This window comes from Vitis riparia, chromosome 12 (genome assembly GCF_004353265.1).
Source record: "Vitis riparia cultivar Riparia Gloire de Montpellier isolate 1030 chromosome 12, EGFV_Vit.rip_1.0, whole genome shotgun sequence".
NCBI classification, from domain to species: domain Eukaryota; kingdom Viridiplantae; phylum Streptophyta; class Magnoliopsida; order Vitales; family Vitaceae; genus Vitis; species Vitis riparia.
Window position 1 is genome coordinate 8277477 of NC_048442.1, and position 21481 is coordinate 8298957.

Sequence of the window (21481 nt, forward strand, 5' to 3'; positions counted from 1 at the left end):
TGCATGATGGATGAGACCAAACCCTCTTGTGACTTTGAGACCCTCAAACAAAGCATTTAATCTTGCCTTCATGATCTTCAATGACTCCTCCAATATCAACCTTTTTGTGCCTAATAACAAACAAGGCCCTTTGAACTTCATTTCTGCCAAAGATTGTAACCTTCCAGTCTCTGGATCCGATTACTCAATGAATTGAACCTGCTCAATTCTCATGATTATCCAGATGCTAGAGGTTGATTAGCATAGTTCTCCTAGAAACTCTGGTATTGAGAAACTATTTTAGATTGTGATATGAAATTAATTACAAGAGTCTTTTTAATTTTTAGGCAAATCTTCACTACGACACTCTCTACCCTTCTAGTTTTAAAGGCTGAACCATGGGGCTTGTGATAAAATGTTAAGAAAAAGATTTCTGTCTGTTCTTGTTTTGAATTTTTATGTTTAAAATGTTCATATTTCTGTACTTTGTTATGTACCCCTGTAATTATGTAGGTTTTCCTTTTTCACATTATTATATTTAGATTCTGTCTCTCTATGTGTCTCTGTTTTTGAATGGCATCAAAATGAATAACTTCTGCCTTAGGACTTGTAAATTTGTAATATTTGATTTAGTCATTCATTCATTTTTAGGTTATCCAATTCTTTCCCTGTTCATGTTAAAGCTCAAGTTGATAAATGTATAAGAACATATCTAAGCTGTTAATAGGAACTAACGGAATTATGTTCTAGCAACTACTTAGGCCTCATTTGGGATAGCTCCATCTAATTTGAAAGGGGCAATCCTAATATAATGAAAGTTTAATTAAACATGAAACAACTTCCGCATGGGCTAAAAAAGGACTTCTACAAGAACCAACATTGTTTTGATTAAGCTCTTTTTAAGCCATAAATCCTTTTAGTAAAACTATCCAAACATGTCTGGAAGCTTTTATTGAGCATCAAAAAGAGCTTTTACTTCTTAGAAGTCAATCCAAACAGGGTTGTAGTTCCTCTTACTGGAGAGTGTCATGGTTTTCTAAGGTGCTGCACAAAACAAAGCTCAGTTCCAGATCTGGCATTTCTAAAGAACAAACTCTTGATTGGAGAAAAAGATGTATAGCTCCTTGTAGGAATATGAACTATTTATGTCTAAGATAATGGAATTATTTAGAAAATTGTCTTAAAAGTTTATCATAAAAGAAAAGCCTGCAGGGTTCATAAAAAAGGGAGAAATAGTTGAGCATGTGGATTTTGCACTACATGATTTGTGCTTATTTTTCTGTGCCATTAATTCAAATGCTGATGTTATACTTTGTTCCAGGGCTAACAAAAAAAAGATACTGGAATTTCTGATTGATGCATGGGCGAATGATCGGAGAGCTGAATGGTCAATATGGATGGTATACTCTAAGGTCGAGATGCCTCATCATTATTTAAACAGTGTGATTGATGAGTCTTCCTTCCAGGGTGGCCGTGGAAAAGTTCTCAGTTTGAAGAAGTTGACTGATGATGTAATTATTTCAAATCTCCAATTTGCTTGTTTTATTTATTATTTTTTTTTCCAATCAAAATGTTACTTTTTCTAATCTGTAGGTTAGAACTAAGAATTTTTCGGCCACCACATAACACTTCCAGTTATGAGCACCAATAGATTATTTTTTTGATAGGTAGCATCAATAGATTCTTGAACCCTGAAACTAGAGTATTTTTCTTGTATCCTGTACAGCCTTCCCATACTGCAGCTATGCGTGCGGAACTTCATCGACGAAGTATTGCACAAATGAAGGTGACTTATAACTATCACACGGAGCATTATCCAATATTCCATATAGATTGGAGCTTATGAACAGACATCTTTTCCATGCAGATCAACAACCAGTCAATTCAAGACATGCACATATTTGGAGATCCTTCCCGTATTCCTATTATAATTGTAGAACGTGTTGTGAATGTGCCACGGCGTACTACCAGTGGAAATTCCTACTTCAGTCAACTGGACCAGAAAGATACACCTAACTTACTCACTGCCCCTCTCTTTAATGCTGTAAACAAGTCATCAGTTGCTAGCCCACAACAAAATGGACGTGTCTTGAAGATTGTTGTCTTTGTGCACGGGTTTCAGGTGTGTTCTCTTCTGAATGTTTGCATAAATTTATTTATTTATTTGTTTATAGGAAACTGTACAGGAATCGTGTTAGAAAGAAAGAATTTGTACAAAGAAAAAGGATGAAAAATCCTAGAAAAGGAATTTGCATAGTAAATATAGAAGAGAGATTAAAAAAGTCCAAAGACAGGAAACCTTTGCCTTCCGACTCCCAAGGAATTAGACTTCCGAAGACCTCAAGGGGGCATGAGATCCTTAATAAGAGGCTCCTCTCCTAGCCAACCTATCAGTTTCATGGTTTGCCTGTAGGCTTCCACCCTAAAAGAGCAATCCAACACCTTACCAGGGTCAGCAATCTTCCACATCTAATGAATGATGTCCAAGACCTTTCCAACTGCTAGCCACCTAAGACAAGATTGTCATTGAATCCTACTCAACCAGGATATTAGTGACACCTAACTTCTTGTAATTTTTTTTTTTTTTGATAGGCAAACACACAAAAAGCATATATTAGAATAGGGCACCTTGAGGCTGACCCAAAAGCATACAGGGAGTATACAAGAGGCGCCAAAGGGCACAAAAAGAAGAGGAAATACAAAACCAGCCCTCAACTAGCATTTAGCCAATAAAAAAAACTGAGTAAAGGAAGAGGACCATCATTTACAACCGACTTAGTCCACAACCAAAGGTTACATACAAAAGAATTTTTTAACCTATGAATCGAAAGCTCCTCATTATCAAAAGCAATCCTGTTTCTTTCCTTCCAAACCGCCCAAAAAATACACAAGGGGCTGCCTTCCACACCTTTCTACGCTTCTTGCCCAAGTTAAAGCCACACCAACCACTAAGGGTATCTTTAACCGAAAAAGGAAGGACCCAAGTAACACCAAAAAGAGCAAACAGTAACTCCCATAACACTCTTGCCCTAGAGCATTGAATAAGAATATGATCAATTGACTCTTCTTCCTCACAGCAAAGGAAGCATTTGTTAGCTAGAAACCGGCCCCTCTTTTTGAGTTGATCCAAAGTTAGCACCTTACCCCAAGAAGCTTCCCAAGCAAAGAAACACACTTTAGTAGGCACACAAGGACTCCAAATAATACTATTAGGGAACTGAACAACTCTTCTTGAAGCTAGAGTACTATAAAGAGGTTTAACTGAGAAAAACCCATCCTTAGTCTCTTTCCACAGCATTCTATCTTCCAAAAGAGGATTAAGCCTCCTACCCCGGATTGTCAAAAGTAATCTCTCCTCCTCCTCCACCTCCCAGTCATTAAAGGGCCTAGAGAAGCTAGGACTCCAAACCCCTTCTTCTCCCGAATGATCCCACAACTCCTCTAACCAAGCCTCTTTATATGATGCAAAGGCATACAAAGAGGGAAAGGAGTTACAGAGAGTGAAATTCCCACACCAATTATCTTTCCAAAATTTCACTCTTCTACCATTCCCCACAGAAAAGACCACTTTGTTTTGCAACAGAGCGCCTTCCTTCCTAATGTCCTTCCAAAAGCCTACTCCAAATCCCTCCCTAACATCTCTAGTATACCAACCCCCTTCTTCCTCCCCTTCTTGCTACTAATGACGCGCCTCCAAAGAGTCTCCCTTTCATTCACAAAGCGCCAGTTCCACTTACATAAAAGGGCCCTATTGAGAGTAGACAAACGTCTAACTCCCAAGCCAACCTTCCTTTTGTCCAAACACATGGTATCCCATTTTACTAGATGAGGCTTCCTTTTCAAAGCTCCCCTTCCCCACAAAAAATCCCTTTGAATTTTTTCCAATCTTAAACTAACTACACTAGGTATTCGTAGTAAAGACATCAAGTATATGGGCATACTTGACAAGGTGCTACAAATTAGAGTAATTCTCCTGCCTTTGGAGATAAATTGCCTTTTCTACATGGCAAGCCTTTTCCGAAATCTCTCTTCCACCCCATCCCAAACGGCCATGAACTTGTGATTCGCCCCCAAAGGGATCCCCAAGTAAGAAGTTGGCAGCCTTCCCACTTTACAACCAACCTCGAGCCAAAACCTCCAGATTCTCTACTCTCCCAACCAACAAAATTTTGCTCTTATCCAAATTGATTCTCAAACCTGATATGGCTTCAAACCACATCAACACCCAGCTTAAATAAGCCATTTGATATTGGGATGCATCACAAAAAACTAAACTATCGTCAGCGAATAGCAAATGAGATACCGCAGCCCCGTCTCCACTTCTTCCTTTTATCCTGCAGCCTGAAAGAAACCCCCCTCTCACTGCTCTAAGGATGAGCCTACTTAGGGCCTCCATCCCAATCACAAAAAGATAGGGAGAAAGTGGATCCCCCTTACGCAAACCCCTTGAACTGTTGAAGAAACCTGCTAGAGTGCCATTGATTAAAACAGAAAATGTTGCTGTGGAAATGCACCAGGAAATCCAACCAGTCCACTTCTCCCCGAAACCCATTCTTTGCAATACCAACAACAAGAAATTCCAGTTTAAGTGATCGTAAGCCTTCTCTATATCTAGCTTGCACAACACCTCACTCTCATTTCTCTTCAACATCGAGTCTATTGCCTCATTGGCAATTAGGGCAGTGTCAAGAATTTGTCTTTCTTCAACGAAAGCATTTTGAGCTGAAGACACCACCTTTCCCACAACCTTTTTAAGCCTATTAGCTAACACTTTTGCCAACAGTTTATACAACCCCCTTACCAAACTAATCGGTCTGAAATCTCTAAGGTCCTCCGCACCCGCCTTTTTAGGGACAAGGATCAGGAAAGTAGAATTCAGACTCCTTACGAATCTGCCATGCTCATGGAACTCCTTCAAAAAGCCCATAATCTCTTCTTTCGCAAAATCCCAGCTAAATTGCCAAAAGCTGAGAGAAAAACCGTCTAGACCAGGAGCCTTGTCCCCGTTCAGATTTGAGAGGGCAGAGAAGACCTCTTCCTCTGTAAAAGCCTCCTCCAATCTAGTTGCAACCTCACCATCAATCCTATTAAAATCCAACCCTTCCATAGATGGGTGCCATTCACCCGGATCTGTCAGAAGGTTCTTGAAAGCTCCAACCACCCCCCCCCCCCTCTTAATTTCCTGCTCTTCTGTTAACCAGGTTCCGTTAATCTTTATCTTAGATAAACAATTTCTCCTTCTATGGGAGTTGGCCATCTTATGAAAGAAACTAGTATTTCTATCATCCTCCCTCAACCACACTTCTCTTGATTTTTGCCTCCTAGAAATCTCCTCCATAAGAGCCCATTTCTCAAAATCCCCCTTTGCTTCCTTTCTAGCTTCCAGCTCCTCCATAGATAAAAGACGCATCTTCTCCTGAGAATCCCAGAAAGCCACTTTGTCCAAGGCCAATCTCTTATTCACTCCCACCTTCCCAAAAACATCCTTGTTCCAAATTTTTAAGATGGCCTTCAAAGCCTTCAATTTCTCTGCAAGGATGAAACTAAAGGATCCACTGAAACTTAAACCTTGCCACCACCCCTTCAATAGATCCTTGAATCCCTCCTCCTTAAGCCACATGTTTTCAAACCGGAAGGGGACATGCCCCCTCCTCACCCTTCCCCCATCCAATAGGATGGGAAAGTGATTCGACATTGGTCTAGGAAGAGTACTCTGCACCACCCCATTAAAATGGCTCTCCCAGTCCTCCGACACCAAAAAAGATCAAGTCTTGACATGGTTTGATTGTTCAATCCTCCACTCCAGGTAAACGAACCCCCCTGAAGAGGGAGATCCGTCAAGTCCAGGTCATCGATCACCTCCGAGAATCTTCTCATTGAAGAAGACACCCTCCCTCCTCTTCTACGCTTATTCGGAAACCTGATTATATTAAAATCTTCTCCAATACACCATGGGTCATTTCAAAGCCCGCGGATGGCCCCTAATTCTTCCCAAAAAAATTCTCTATATCTTCTCAAAGTAGGACCATACACTCCTGAAAAAGTCCCTCTGAATTCATTTTCACAATTCTTGAAATGACAAGAAATGGAAAAAAGACCCACCTCCATCCCCATTAGCTCTAACACTTTATTATCCCAGAAAACTACCACCCCTCCAGCTGCACCCTTGGCATTCAAAGCTCCCCACACCTAGGCTTCGCACCACCCCTAAAGACATCTCAGTCATTTTAGTCTCCTGAAGGCAAACTAAATCCACTTTTTGGGATTTAATTAAGGCTTTAATTAATTTCCTCTTATTTCTGTCATTCACCTCTCGAACATTCCAAGATAAAATCTTAATCTTCATTTAAAACACAAACCTCTGTCCCCTCCTCTTCTGTTCGACCCTTTCTTTATGCTCTCTTCATCATAATTAATCGAACATTCTAATTTTTTGACTTCTGGATCAAACCTAGTCAGTCCTAAAGTTCCCTTTTTCTTGCCTTGATCTCTTTAGGTTTTCAATCTTAGCAGCAATTTTAGGATTTCCCCTTCAACACCTTCTGTCGAAACCCCAACGACTTACTGAACTTCACCAAGCTACTTTCATCCCAATTACTACCAAGAACTTCCCTTTCTTGCATTTCCTCAACAGCATCCAGCTTATTACCTTTAGACTTTTCCTCCTCTGAGTCCATCACCCACGGACTACCATCATTCAACACTGCGCACAACGGAGCTTGAAAACCAACACCTTCAACAGTCTCTTCCAATCCTGAAGTGCCCCTCACCACCAAAGCCTGATCACACCCAGAAGAAGGAGTAGAAGAGAAGAAGTCCCGGACTCCCCCAAAGTCAACGAGATATGGCTCGTACCTGGATGCCTTGGCTGTCAACGCTTCGTCAGTTATTAGCGCTCTAGCTTTCGTCGGAAGAGCCTATGAAACCCTCCAATCCCCTCCGTGACAGCAGGCGACTCCCGCGACCTCTCTAACACGAGCACGCGAAGCCTCCTCTGTAGCCCTAGCTTCCATCTCCGCTACCTCAAAAAGGGAATGAGCCCTAACTCCATTTATCCCCTCTATCGCATGTCCTAAGCCCATTTCGGACATACCCTCACAGCCCTCAAACGAGCCCTTAATGTAAAAGGGTCTCTCTTCACAGCCCGACTGCCAACCTTTTAACATAATAGGCCTTGATTCCACCGGCCCTTGCAACTGGGCTACCTCACAAGCAATCTTATAACTTCCCTCCCCAAGCCCGCTTCTAAACCGGGCCTCCCCAAGAACAGGCCAACTTTAAGAAATTCGGGCCCCAAACCAAATCCACCCCCTTTGACCACTTTTCCTGCACCTTGACCCCTATTCCCTAGCCTATCTTCCTCATCAGTCGCCTCCACACCAGGCCCCCTTACAGCGGGGTCAGAGAAGAAAACTATAGCTCCTTTTGAAGAGCTTCCACAGGACGGCTCACCCTGTACTCTAGCCTCACCATGGGCTGCGCCTCCTTTTCCAACACTCTTCCTCTACACACGGCACGTGATCCACTCCATGTTTCTTCTTCATTCTCTGTATCTCCCTTCCCATAAACACTTCCCGCCGGCACCACTTGAGAAAACCAAGGCGGGGTTTCCCACCACAGCTGGACTGAAAAACACCCCAACCCCACCACTAACTGGACGGAGGTAGGTAAATCCCTGCTGACCACCTTCACCAACAATCTAACCCATTGCAATTCAACCATAAAATCCGTATTTTCATCCATTGCAATGAGACCACCACAACCATCACCTATCAATTTAAACACCTCGCAGCTCCATAGATGAAGAGGAAGACCCACCACTCTCACCCAAGCCTCGTTAGAATTGGCTCCATTACAAAAACACCCCACCTCCGGGTGCCATTTTTCCAAAAATAAGACATTGTCTTTCACCCTTCTCTTCCCTCTTAACAAAACACGCTTGGCTTCACTTAACAATTCAAACTCAAAGAGCAAAAGCCCTTTTCCCAAAACAACTATGTTCAATTTTCCTTTGAGGAGCCAAGCGTGACCAGCCCAATGTTTTAGAAAATCCAGCTCAGGGGGTGGGGTCGCACCATTTTCCCAACTGCCCACTAAACAGCGATCCAACTGCTCAAGTCTTTCTGGCTTCACCCTCCTTCCCAACTCCAGCCAGACCTTATCTCCTAACCTACCCGTTTTCGATTTTGCGACATCCGCATAGGTCCTTGGTTCTAGTTCCTTTTCCTTCTTCAACACCTTAATGAACAGAGGATTCTTTAAGCCTCCAATGGGAACTACCCCAACCTCTCTCAACTTCTCTGCCAAAATATTCCACCCTCCAGACAACCCCTTCCCTTCTGGAAAAATTAAGCAAAAACATTTTGCCTCTAAATCACGAATAGAGCAAAGGAGAAATCTTCCCGCCTCATTTGAACGACGCTCCAACCTGTACTTCCTTCCCTCCTCCTCCCAGACGAGGGACCAGCCTCTATCATCTCTACCTCAGCAGCAAGTCTCAATTCCAGCCAGCAACCTACTGAGACTTACATCCCCAAATCTGATCCAAGATGTTATTCCTTTGCATCTCTCCCAAATGCACCCTCTCAGCTTACCTCCTACTTCATCAATCAAGATTTCAAAAGATTTTGACTCCACAGCAAACCAACTTCTTCCACCCCTAGGAACTTCCTTCATTCTGGAGAAGGACTATACTTAAGCCCCACCTCTTCTCAACACATTCGCGATAACATTCATATTACTTGCACAAGGAGAAAATATGGAGTTCCACCTTTCTTCTTGTAATTTTAAGACCCTTAAGCAAGAATCTTTGCTATAATGGCTAGCCCAAAACCATATATTTATAGATTCTGTCTTGCTTATATAAGATGCATTTGGTTGTATTTTATTTTTTTATTTTTATTTTAAATTTAAAAAAAAAAAAATTAAGTTTATGTAACCTGTTTCCACTTTTTTGTTTTTGTAAAATTTGAAAGCAAAAATTAAAAGGATAAGGTATAAGAAATATTTTCATTCCAAAGTTATTTTAAACAAATATTAGTATGGGAAATTAGCACCCAGACTCACCCACATTTCATTTTTCTCTACCAAATGAACACACTTGGTCTCACTTGTGAAGGTTTGAAAATTGCCAAAAATAATGGGAAAAGGCAGAAAATCGTTTTTTAAAGTTTATTTTTTGTTATATAATTACCAAACATATTTTTGTTTTTTTGCTTTAAAAAACAAGAATCAAAATTAAAACTACCAAAGGTGTTTGATATTTGATAAAAGTAAAAACATAACTGAAAAAAGCATTTGTATTTTTTGCTTTTCAAAATTAGTGAAAACAAAAGTGTATTCAAATGACACCTTAGTTGTTGATAATTTTTCTTTTATCATTTTTAGGGCTTGGAATATCTTTTAGTTGCCTCCTTAGATATACCTTTATGTTAAGAAAACACACGTTTTGCTACTGTTTTTAAAAATAGTGAAAATAAAAGTGTATCCAGATGACACCTTAGTTGTTGATGTGTATATATATAATCATTTTCAGGGCTTGGAATATCTTTTAGTTGCCTCCATAGATGTACCTTTATGTTAAGAAAACACACATTTTGCTAGTTTTTAGGTTTAGGTAATTCTCCCCCTAAAAGATAAGACCATCTTCTGAGGTTCTACCTGCTTACATGAATACTTCAAAGTATGTGAAGTGCTCGTGATTGATGTGAACGCGATAAGGGTTTAGGTACAGGATATGTCTTTCAAATTCCTACTGATCAATTATTTACATAAAAGGTGCATCCAACAACAAAGGAAAGAAAAAAAAATGAGGAACAAATTCAAGTTTTGTTCTAAGTAACCTTAGACTTTTGAACATTCTTAGTTATACACTTCAATTTGGTCTAGAGATAGAAAAAAAGAATGGACCAATTGGTTATATTCCATGTCCTAAGATTTGAGGATTAAACAAATTTGACACTTGGACACACTCTAACCCAATTCCATGCACATGGGTTTCTATTGGTTGTTCATAATGTGTTTTTTGTTGAATTATTTATGTTACCATAGTATACATTGCAGGCCTAAATCCTAACTGCTTCATCTTTTAAGAAAGTTGTAACTTACCATGGTATCAAAGCTAGAGGTCTCGGTACAAGTCTCTACGACTGACCCTATTTATCCATCTATTGCTATTGTTGATTTGTCTCTCCACTAATATTAAGCTCTCTTTTGGTAGCTTAATAATTAGGTTTAGATTCAACCCTAGTGATGCAACTATTCAGATAATTTTTATAGAGCAATTAGATGCTTCTATAGTAAAGCAATTAGATTCTTGTATGGTGCTTCAATTGAAAGTATCTATTGAGCTTCATTTGATGGTTGTGGAAGCAATTGGAAGTAGCTTTTTTTCCTAAAATTGAAAATATTGAAGCTATATTAAAAAGTTCTATGGCATTTATCAAAAAAAAAAAAAAAAAAAACATTAAAAAGTTCTATGGTTTTTATGTTCAATAAGCTTTTTATCAATGCCGCCTAAAGCTTTAAAATTGAACCCTAGTTGATTAGTACTTTTTCTTTTACCATAAACAAAATAATTCATTGCATTGAACCTGATAAGTAGTGTATAAAATTAAGAAAAATCCTTATAAAATTTACAAAAGATTGATAAAATAGAAAATATGTCTATGCCTCGAAAAGAGAACGACAAATTCCTCATCTTATAAGGCACTGCATATTTCAAAGGGGTATAGAGTCTTGGACAAAGGACACCTAGTTTATGAGCCCCTTGGCTAAATCATCCACTTCTTGGGTAGCAACATGCAGAGCCCAAAAAAGGAACATCTCAAATTGCTCGCTACATCAATAATTTGTCAAATGCACCTATTATACTTTCATGGACCTCTTTCCTTCTTAACACCCATGAAATGGTAATAGCAGAGTTGCACTCAACCCATAAATCTGAAAATCTAAAATTTCTAACCTGCAACAATCTCCAAAAGGAGTTTGCTACAATGAATCCTCTAAAGGAGTTTGAATCTTTGTCTCGGTAGTTGTTCCTTCCCACAGGTTTGGATAACACTCCAAGTACTGTACCACAATCTCTAAACACTCCTCGAATTCCAAGTTGTCCAAGGTTATCCAAGGAGCATCTGTCAAAATTAAACTTTATAGAGCCCATTGCAGGTGGAAACCACTTAGGCTGAATCTCTCCATCTAACTTTTTGGATTGAAAAATATTATTCCATCTCAGCATTAACAAGCTCAAAGGGTAAGAACAATGGCACCTGAAAGGTTATTATATAAAATTGCAATTCTGCAAAGGAGGAAAGAGGCCTAAGAAAGAAGGAATTAAAGAACCTGGAGTTCTTACAAGTTACAACCTTGAAGATACTTGAAAATTGAAAATTGAAAGGATGCTCACCTCACCAAATGTCTTCTCACAAAGTGGATGATCGGTGCATTCCCCATAGAGAAACAAATAAAACAAGAAAAAACTGAGAAAAACAAGTGCTAGCCTTCCAAGAACATCGACGCCACCACTTGATAACCATGTTGGCATCGCATCCATTGGAGTGTGACCCATATGTACTCAAAATAACATTATACCATAAAACACCATTTTCTCTTGGAAATCTCCACAAACACTTTCTTCTTAACAGTTTAACAGTGCTTTACTTTGCAAGAATAACCTCCCTAAACCCAAACCTTCCCCCCTCCCCCTACACCTTTTCCCAACCTATGAGTGAATAAAAATAATTTATTCAAAAAATTGCCAAGGAGAGAGCAAACTCCAATATACCGGATGTATCCAATGAGCACCTAACAGAGGCCAACCCTGATCCCTTAAGCTGTCCTCATTATATCAGTAATCTAATTCTCAGAATGTTAATTTACTTTTTCTGAAATTTATTTACTCACTGCAGTTCTAAGCATATGTCAGTTGGTTTAATGCTACTCATCTTGACTCAAACATGAATAGGGACATCATCTGGACTTACGCCTTGTTCGGAATCAATGGCTATTGATAGATCCCAAGGCAGAGTTTCTTATGTCAGAGGAAAATGAAGACAAAACATCTGGGGACTTCAGAGAAATGGGACAAAGGCTGGCTCAGGAAGTGGTTTCTTTTGTTAAAAGGAAAATGGATAAAGTCTCACGACATGGAACCTTAAGAAATATCAAGCTTAGCTTTGTTGGGCATTCCATCGGAAATATTATTATTAGAACTGCATTGGCAGGTAGGTACTCTAGTTTTGATTCTTGAATGCCATGTTCTTAGGTTAGTCTGTGATATATTGCTGATGTCTGTTGCTTTGTTTTGGCAGAGAGCTCTATGGAACCTTACCTAAGATACTTGCATACATATGTTTCTATATCTGGCCCACACTTGGGATATCTGTATAGTTCAAACTCTCTATTTAATTCTGGCTTGTGGATCTTGAAGAAGTTTAAAGGCACACAGTGTATTCATCAACTCACACTCACGGATGATCCAGATCTTCAAAATACATTTTTCTACAAACTCTGCAAGGTATTAGTATCCCCTAAATCTTGTTTGTTGGCATAAGTGGTTTCTTTACCTTTTTCCTTTCTTTTACATGGAAAGGGAGAGGTTGCAGTGGGTTTCAAAATAAATATATGCCCATTAGACACCCTACTTGGGAACAGAAAATTTATGTAATATAACTCATAATACAAGTGGTCTGATATTGTGCACATCTTAGTATAGCTGTCTTTCAAATAGAGAGAAACAATTGCTGCTTTCTTATTCTTGACTGAAGTTCTAAAACAATTATATTCCTGTTTCAGCAAAAGACATTGGACAACTTCCAGAATATAATTTTGTTGTCTTCACCACAGGTATTTCCTCCTCTTTCTCAAGCTTTTTTTCAGAAGGATATCTTTCAAAATTGTTGGTGCTTATTTTACAATTTTAATTATGCTAGCATTTCAATGTTATTCATTTTTTTCACTGCTGGGCTGTGAAATTGAAATGTCATGATTGAAGATCTATTTATATGATTTATAGGCTTTTATTAGATTATATAAGAATTATTGGGTGATTAGTCAACCAACAATTTCTCTTGCAAGGGAGAAATTCACACTTGATCAATAGGCAACAGTTCCTCAGACAATGAAGAAGTCATACTCGATTTAACAACGTTTCTATATTGGATGATCAAGAAATGTATTGTTTCTCAAACTTGAATGGAATAAACTTGTACAACTTATATCTCAGTCTGATGTCCATATTGAGTGAAAATCTCAGTTTAGAAGGATCTAACTCAAGATTTGAAGTACAGTTGAAGATATGAACAGAATATTGAAATAGAAGTAAGTAAAATACTTGACAAATGTTTGAACCAACATTTCTCTGAGTGTAGAAATCGACTATAGACTAAATTTATTGTGTGTAATGAATATCTTTAAGTAACTTACTATGCCTAAAACTGTGTTGGCTGCACTAGAAAATCTTCCAACTATGTCAAATACTTGGTTGTCTCAACTGCATTGAAGTGGGAATCTAGAAAATGTGTGATGCAGTCCTTAACATGATTAGTTTTTGTGGACACTAAATTCCCCATCTAATAAAATCTCATGATCCTTTTTCTTTTTCTTTTTTTTTGCCTGGATACTAGAATGTTTTTGTAGGTTTTTCAAGTTAAAAGAATTCCTTTGAGGGTTTTTTTCTCTTTGGATATTTTCCTTTCTGTCTTTTATTTTAGGAAGGGCTTATTGTGTGCCTGGGAATGAAAGTAGGGGTGTAAAAACTGAATAACAGGATTAATTGAGCTTGTTGCGTAAATTAATAGGCGTGCCTTTTTTTCTTTTTTTTTTGTGAAACTCTTACGCATCTACAGAAATTCAGGTGTAAAGGCCACTCAACTGTTGATCAGACAATGCTGGTGATTTATTATTTGCTAACTATTTCTTAATGTGTTTCATTTGAGTAAGTTTATTTTGGGATTGTGTTACACAATTACATAATATCTACTTCATTGTTTATGAAGTTAACAAGCCAAGCTTTATAGGTATTTGACTATTTCTTTAAGTGTTTTTATAGTGTGCGGGTATGGTGTTGCCCATGAAGGAGGATGTTGGAGTGGATGATATGGATTGTGGGCCAAAATCCTACAAGCTTAAGCTTTGAGGAAAACTGGTAATTTAACAGGGTTGTGTAACCATAACTCCGTAATACCTGCCTTCTAATGTTTATGAGCCAGCCAAGCTTCGAATTGCTCCAGATTGGCTCATTAACAAATTGAGCTTGAGCTTCACTGATAATTACCGAGAAACAACAAAGCTTGAGAGTTCCTAATGAGCTGTATGCAAGCAGTTTAAGGCTCCCTATTGAGGAATAGTTCATCTTCAAAAAGCTGAACTATTTTGAGTAGTGTTAGATGGAAACAAAGAAACAGTGTCGTTTCAAGGTTTGCAAGTGTTCTCTCCCACTCAGAGAAGAAGCTCAGGCTTTAAAATTAGCAAATAACACAATTGACACCAGAATTAAATTTCAAAAGTTACCATTAAGTACATTTAGGAAGAAAAGTGAGTTCTATTGTAACATTGGTTGTTTGATTATTTTGAAGTTTCCTCCATCAAGCAATTGATAGTTCCCATTGTGCTTGCTTTGTTTTTTTTTGTTTTTTCCCTTGAATGTTATGTTTGCTCTGCTAACTCCAGTTCTTATATTGCTACTGTGTCTCAGGATGGTTATGTTCCATATCATTCTGCCAGAATCGAATTGTGCCAGGGAGCTTCATGGGACTACTCAAAGAAGGGCAAAGTGTTTCTGGAGATGCTGAACGAGTGCTTGGATCAGATACGAGGCCCCTCTGAGGGTCGAGTATTCATGCGGTGTGATGTCAACTTTGATACCTCCAATCAAGGGAGGAACTTGAATACCATTATTGGGCGAGCTGCTCATATTGAGTTCCTTGAAACTGACATCTTTGCAAGGTTCATAATGTGGTCTTTCCCAGAACTATTTCGATAGGTCATTGTGAGAAGCCACATCTTTGGCCAGTTGTTGGTCTCTGAGCTTTTCTCCAGCCTGTCTTCAGCTAGGCATCCTCACCCCATCTCTTAAAATTGGGGAACATGCAGGGAAGGGTGGGGTTGGGGCTGGGGCCGGTTGGGTTGCCTAAGAATGGCAACCCCCATGCCTACCTAACATTTAGGATGGTGGGGCATTGTAAATTATAGGCTTTGAAGCTGATTCAATTAGGAGAAATTCTAGAGATGTAATTATTTTCTAGGTGTTTGTTGTTTGGCCAGTGTCTTCTTTTCTTTCCTTTTTTTTTTTTTCAATTAGAGAACCAGGACGCTATACATTTTAGGAACTCTAAACTAAAGAACCATGTACTATTATTATATACCCAAAAAAGGTTGGGGGTTGGAATGGATTCTGCATTCAATTTCTATGCAGTAATAAAATTTGGGTTAAATATCTTCTTTCCTTCTTCTCCTCCCTACAAGCTTATTTTGATGTGATCAAAGGGACTCTCAATCTCCCTATCCTTTCCCCATTTTTATACCTGACAGTTCACCACTTATCACAGGGCAATTCTGCATGATGGCCTATTTGACAGTGACAGTTCAAACCCACTTGCCAGTGTGACTTCTTTTGAGAGCTACTGCGCTTGCTTTTGTTCCAATAGAATTTCATTGATTCCACAAGATCCAAAATTGAGAAGAAAGATCTTTACCTTCACAAGTCAATTTGCTTTCAAAACAATATGGCAAGCCTAAAAGATGAAAAAAAAAAAAATATGGAATCAATGGCTACCATTTTTAAAAGTGAGAACCTGCAGATTGCGTAACATTTGAAGCCAACATTGGAGTTCCAGTGTCAACTCCATCACATGTTTCCTTCTCAAACCTGGAAATGCCCTTTCCAGTTAGTTTAGTAGATGCACCAAATCATTGGGTTGTTAGCTGGAAATGGGTCCTCCAGCGCTCAATAATAAAGTAGGCCCCCCCAACCAATTGGTCCTCACCAGCAAGATTGGCCAACCTTCTGAGTTGTAATGCATTTTAGCCAAGCATGAAATTTCAACTGCCTAATACAAAGGAGTTGATAAAAAGAAGACCTGTTCATTATGTGAATTCCTTTGCTCGTATCTTACATCAACCATTTCTAATAAAACTACAATTAAATATAAGCAGAAAAAAAAAGAGAGTACAAACCCATCTTCATTTTTTAGAGTAAAAATAACTAAACTACTCTCAAGTTAGTTGAGCCTTCTTTCAGTAACAAAGCAATCAAAATCAAAAGAGCATGTGTCAATACTCAATCATCAACCACTATAGAAAGCATTTTGTACATAAGATTACCGATAAATGAGGATGAGATCAGCAAATTCAGCACCCAACAGGGCCAACACCCAATGTATTAAGATGACAAAAAGTTACAGAGTTCAGTTGGCTTTGAAGCCTTCTAACACAGAGAACCAAACAAATTCCAAGCAATTTTAACTCTTCTCTCACTAGTTGTTCCAATAACATATCCGGGCACCACATGGTTAGGCAGTTGTTGTTTCAGTTAGACAAATGCAATGCCTTTCTACACCTAACAACTGTACTAAACCCTTTGCTAGTCCTTAAAACATATTATCACAATAAAAACTTTCTTTTTGATAGGCCTAATGGACCTATTCATTAGCTCTAAACGAGTATTTCAGTCCTCAATAGTATTTTTTTGCCCCTCAATTTTCAAATCATTAAGATACCATGTCGTATTGAACCCTGCTGTCGTTACAGTTTGTAAACAAAAAAAATACAAAATTACCTGCCCCTAAAAGCCTTACTTCCATAAAGTCGATCATCCAATTTATAGAATGTAATATTCTTCAATTCAAATCATGCAATGAATCATTTTGCGCTCTAGCATATTTGTTACCATCCATGGATTCTAGTTTCCAGAATTTGCCAAATCTACCAATCTGTAGCCATTACAAGACACCTATCCTTGTAACAACACAAAACGAAAATGCTTGCATCCATGATAGAGATAGAGCAAAATATTATCAGACACCTATAATTTGCAGCAGTAGCTGGCAGAATTAATGGTGGCCTTCAGGTATGCCTTAACTTTGTTCCAACGATGTTTTCTTGTCTCTATTTTCTTTTCTGAACAAATCGAAGAATCTAAGGGATTGAAAATAAGGAGTTGAAAGAAATGATTCTCTTTTGAGACCAATCATTGAGATAGATGGGGATAAATTAATGAGCTTGAATATTAATGAACTCTAAAGAAGAGTTATCTACTGGAAAAATGCTCTTACCAATCTATTAACAAGAAGTAAATCTACACCAGGGGAATTAGTAATGTGCAGGAGAAATTGGTACACATGAATGGTTGTAGGCTTACCACTGGACTAAACATCTCATTGAAGGCATAGATGCCAAACAAACCTGACCCCTATCTATGTCTTAGAAGCTGCTCCTAGGAAAGATTATGATTCTTGGGTATCAAAAAAGAATTTAGGAGATGAAATCCTGATTACATTAACACAGGCCAAAATTGGTCCTGGAAGTATGGTTCAAACTTCAACATCAATCTCCAGTCCAGGCCATAAAAGATAAGTGATACCAACAGGGACTTCTTAACCACATAGAATGATACCAACAGGGACTTCTTAACCACATGGAATGATATGAACAAGGACTTCTTAGCCACATAGAATGATACCAACAAGGACTTCTTAACCACATCGACTGACTCATAAACATGGCCACTAGGGCCATTTGAATGAAAGAACAACTACAAGTCAGGTTCCATGAAAACCTGATACCTTTGCCATACATTCTAAGACTTTTGAATGGTTTCCTATATTTGAGACGTAGTGAAGGATTTTTTCCATCCACCTCCAACAGTCACCACTTTTTCCAGAAAGACATCCTGAATTTTGATGCCTACATGTTATAAGTCCATCTACATTGTTCAGTGAAGGCCCAAAATGTAAGTTCAAATACAATGTTGACAACAATAGAAAACATCAGTTCCAACCCAAAAAGACTATATTGACACAATCAATCAAAATAAAATATAACATAAATGCTTCCAGGTGAATTATGAATTACTAAGAGAAATGACAAAAAATATACCAAATCAAAACCAACTGGGAAACATCACCATAAAACAAAAGGATCCAATATAAAATACTATGTTCTTTACAGAAGGTATTGAGATAAATACAATAGATGTATACCTGCCCAACCATTTATTGTTGCCAATCTTTTCAAGTCAGTCTTCTCCCTCATAATATGCTGGCAAAACCTAGAACAACAACATATTCGCAAATTTGTACATTTGATGCTCACTAGAAGTTTACCAATGTGAATTACTCAGGCTTGTTCACACTGCCCAAGAATTCAAGACCCTCTGTTCGGCCATTCATGATCTTACGGAATACTTCTCTCACTTGGCGCTCCAATGGATCCAGTCCATTCTTCAATGCTTCGCAAACCAGTGTTACCTCCTGCACTTGCTGTCCTGCTTCTGTCTTAAGTTCATCCGTCAGAGGAAAGTGAACTGAATCCACTAAGTCTGTCATGTGAGATGCACACCTTTCCATCTGATTGATCTCCTTCAACAATCCGCTAGAATTCCGCCGCTCCCGCTTCTTTGATTCCTCCGTAATCCTTTCTTGAAGCAAGATAAATGGAGCACCCCATGAGAAATGCCGGGGGACTGAACAATGAATCTGGAGGCCCCTGTCCTGACAAGGAATGGCAGCAACCAGAGCCCACAGTACAAACATGAGCACATAGCTCATGGCAAAAACAGGGACTGCAAGCCCATTAGTAGCAGAGATATCATTTCCACGAGGTGGGACCAAGTTGTTTGCAATTGATTGGAGCTGCTTAGCTGCAGACCAAGAGCGAGATACACTCCATGAGAGAGATCGAGAATGCCCAGGCAGGTGATGTCGCTGATCCTTGCTTGACTGATGACGCCCAAATGACCGGTTACGGTGTGAGAAAATAGACCCAGTTTCCTTCTCATCCAGCATTGCTATGGCCAAGTCCATCAAAGCTTTTCTTGCTCGACGGAACTGCCCTTCACCCATCGTCCTCTGGCGAGAATCCATGGCAGACAAAACAATTTCCAACTGCTTTTCCCATTGCCGAATCTTCTCAATTCCATCACGAGTTGCATTACAAATATCAAGAGCCTTCAGACATCGGTCAAAGAACTCAGCAACCAGACGGTCCAAAGGTGGTTTGCAGACCTGAACTTTGTTGTTCAACAAGATAACCCTGAATTCCTCATGGCAACAAATGAATGCATCCAACAGTTTCCACATCCAAGCAAGAGACAGCAATTCATCAGCACTAACAACTGAGAGATCATGAAATCGTTTAGAAATCAGTTGCAGAAACAATTCAATCTCTGACTCCTGAGTATTAGGGTCATGATTTGCTTCCATGGAATGAATCTGTTCACGCCTAATACTCAAAATTGAGCGACCAAATGACACAAAAGGTGAGGCAGATCCCTGATTCTCTGTTGATGGCATTGTGACAATTATATCAGAAAGCCGAACCTCCTCAAAATCCTGAATACAGAACAGCTCACAAAATCAACAAGAACCCACCAAAAATTCTACCAAATTCATCAATCCAAGACCCCAAATTCACAAGTTTCTTCAAGCTCACCAATAATTCAAACAAGATTTGTAAACAAAAAACTCATGAATGTTCAAACCCAGACTGACAAATTTAAAATACACAAAACAGAATTGCTCGAAAATCAACAATGCAATTGAAACGCTAAATCTAAAAAGTTTACAAGATCAACGTCAGCACACCTATAATTCAATCTGATTCATCCACTAGAACCCCAAAACCCGTGCATATCCACAACCCAGATCCACAGATTTTCAACCAGTCCGATCAACTATTCACAAAATCATAATTCAACATGATTCATCAGCCCAATACCCTCTAAAAGCAATGAAACCCAAATCCAATATGTCCAAAACTCCCAAAAAAAAAAAAAAAAAACAAGTGATGACAACAGAAATTTTTTTTTCGAAAAACAGATGCACCCGAAAAAAAACCCCCAAAAACAAAATTCAACCTGAATCATCAACCCAAAACCCTAAAACCCATGAAGCCCAGATCCCACATATCCAAGACCCCCAAAACATCAAAACATAAAAGAAAAAGGAAGAAGGCCCAGCCAAGGCAACAACAACAGAATTTAAGAAAATGCCGAAAAGAGAGCGGCTTTAACTCCCAAACATACACAAAAGTTAAAGGCAAAAAAGCTTGGTGAATAAGAAACAGAAAAGGGTGAGAAAGGTACCTGAAGGTGACAAAAATAGAGAGAAACAATGGGAGGGCAGCGGATGAGCTGCGCCCCGCCCTTTGCCCCACCCCCAAATTGCAGACCGGAAGGCAAATATATAAAATATTAATAATAAATCCCAAATAAAAAATATTTCATACAGACAAGTGAAAATCTATTATCTGTTTCTGTTGGATTTTAGGCCTGCTTTCGTCTCCCTGCTGTCTCCATGTCTTTCACTCTTTGATTTTTTTTTTTTTTTTTCTAAATTATATTTAAATTAATTAATTAAAAATAATAATTTACGGCCATCAGACCATCCGTCTTATCATTGTCCTGTAAATCAATAATTTGTTCAATTCAATGATAATTTCTTCGATTCAATGATTAATTCAATTTTTAAAACATCAATAATAAATATTCAACACATGTTTTAAGAAGCATTTATAACAATTTTAAAAATATTATGGGCAAGTTTCTAGAATTTCTAAATTAAATAATAACACTAACCAATTTACTATATAATAATAATAATAATAATAATAATAAAATAATCATTCATAGTATAAATTAGGTTATTATGTTGTATTCTACACCTCATGCTTACCTTTTTTAGAATGCCACTTCCTGGGCATGATGTAGGAAGACAGGTTGTAGCTTAGTGGGATGGACAAAATTTGTTCTTACCTAATATTTTATTTCTACATTTTGTTCCAAAATTATTCCTCTTCTTAAGTCATAAATAGGTTGAGTATTAGAGTTCTTAAAAAAATAAAATAATAAAATTCATAATGTTAATTAAATTATTATATTACCTTCTATTTTGTGTTTGTTTGTAATATTTTATAATATCATTTTTCATGTTTGGTATTTGGAAAGTGTTAAGAAAAAAAGTATAAAAAAAAAAACAATTTCAAATGGTTGTAATATGAAAAATATTAATAAAAATAAAAAAAAATTTAAATGAGTTTGAAGTAACGTATAAAAATAATTTGTTAATTTTAATTATTTTTCGTTCTTTTCCTTCTATTTTTCAAGCATAACCTCTGTTTTAAATTATAAATATTTAGTTAAAAATGATGAAAATAATCCTTAAATTACAAATCTAACTTTTTCCATGTTTTTATTTGAAAAGTAACTTATTTTTTATATAAATGTCCTTTACCATTTCAGGAATTTACATGTAGGTCTTCAAAGAAACAATTATTTTTATAAGAAAAC

At 38.0% G+C, this 21481-nt stretch overlaps 2 protein-coding genes across 6 annotated transcripts in view; one reads left to right on the top strand and one right to left on the bottom strand.

The window, feature by feature from the left end:
* Positions 1 to 15414, top strand: part of LOC117926537 (protein FAM135B-like) — a 31425-nt gene extending 16011 nt beyond the window's left edge. For all 4 annotated transcript variants that reach the window (XM_034845657.1, XM_034845658.1, XM_034845660.1 and 1 more), the window contains 7 exons: positions 1301 to 1490; positions 1706 to 1765; positions 1847 to 2101; positions 11942 to 12200; positions 12288 to 12493; positions 12772 to 12822; positions 14672 to 15414. In XM_034845657.1, coding sequence (XP_034701548.1) covers positions 1301 to 1490; positions 1706 to 1765; positions 1847 to 2101; positions 11942 to 12200; positions 12288 to 12493; positions 12772 to 12822; positions 14672 to 14959 — 1309 coding nt within the window. In that variant the 3' untranslated portion in view covers positions 14960 to 15414. The remainder of the gene's footprint in view (positions 1 to 1300; positions 1491 to 1705; positions 1766 to 1846; positions 2102 to 11941; positions 12201 to 12287; positions 12494 to 12771; positions 12823 to 14671) is intronic.
* A 2655-nt stretch (positions 15415 to 18069) lies between these two features.
* On the bottom strand, positions 18070 to 20384 carry LOC117927227. Of its 2 annotated transcripts, none has more exons than XM_034846677.1 (2): positions 20279 to 20384; positions 18070 to 19526 (listed from the first exon to the last, which is right to left on the bottom strand). In XM_034846677.1, exon 2 carries the CDS (start codon positions 19485 to 19487, stop codon positions 18309 to 18311), a length of 1179 nt encoding a protein of 392 aa, XP_034702568.1. In that variant the 5' UTR covers positions 19488 to 19526; positions 20279 to 20384; the 3' UTR covers positions 18070 to 18308. The 2 variants fall into 2 exon arrangements, with proteins under 2 accessions (XP_034702568.1, XP_034702569.1); XM_034846678.1 differs by lacking the exon at positions 20279 to 20384 and adding an exon at positions 19779 to 20218.
* Positions 20385 to 21481: the final 1097 nt, after the last annotated feature.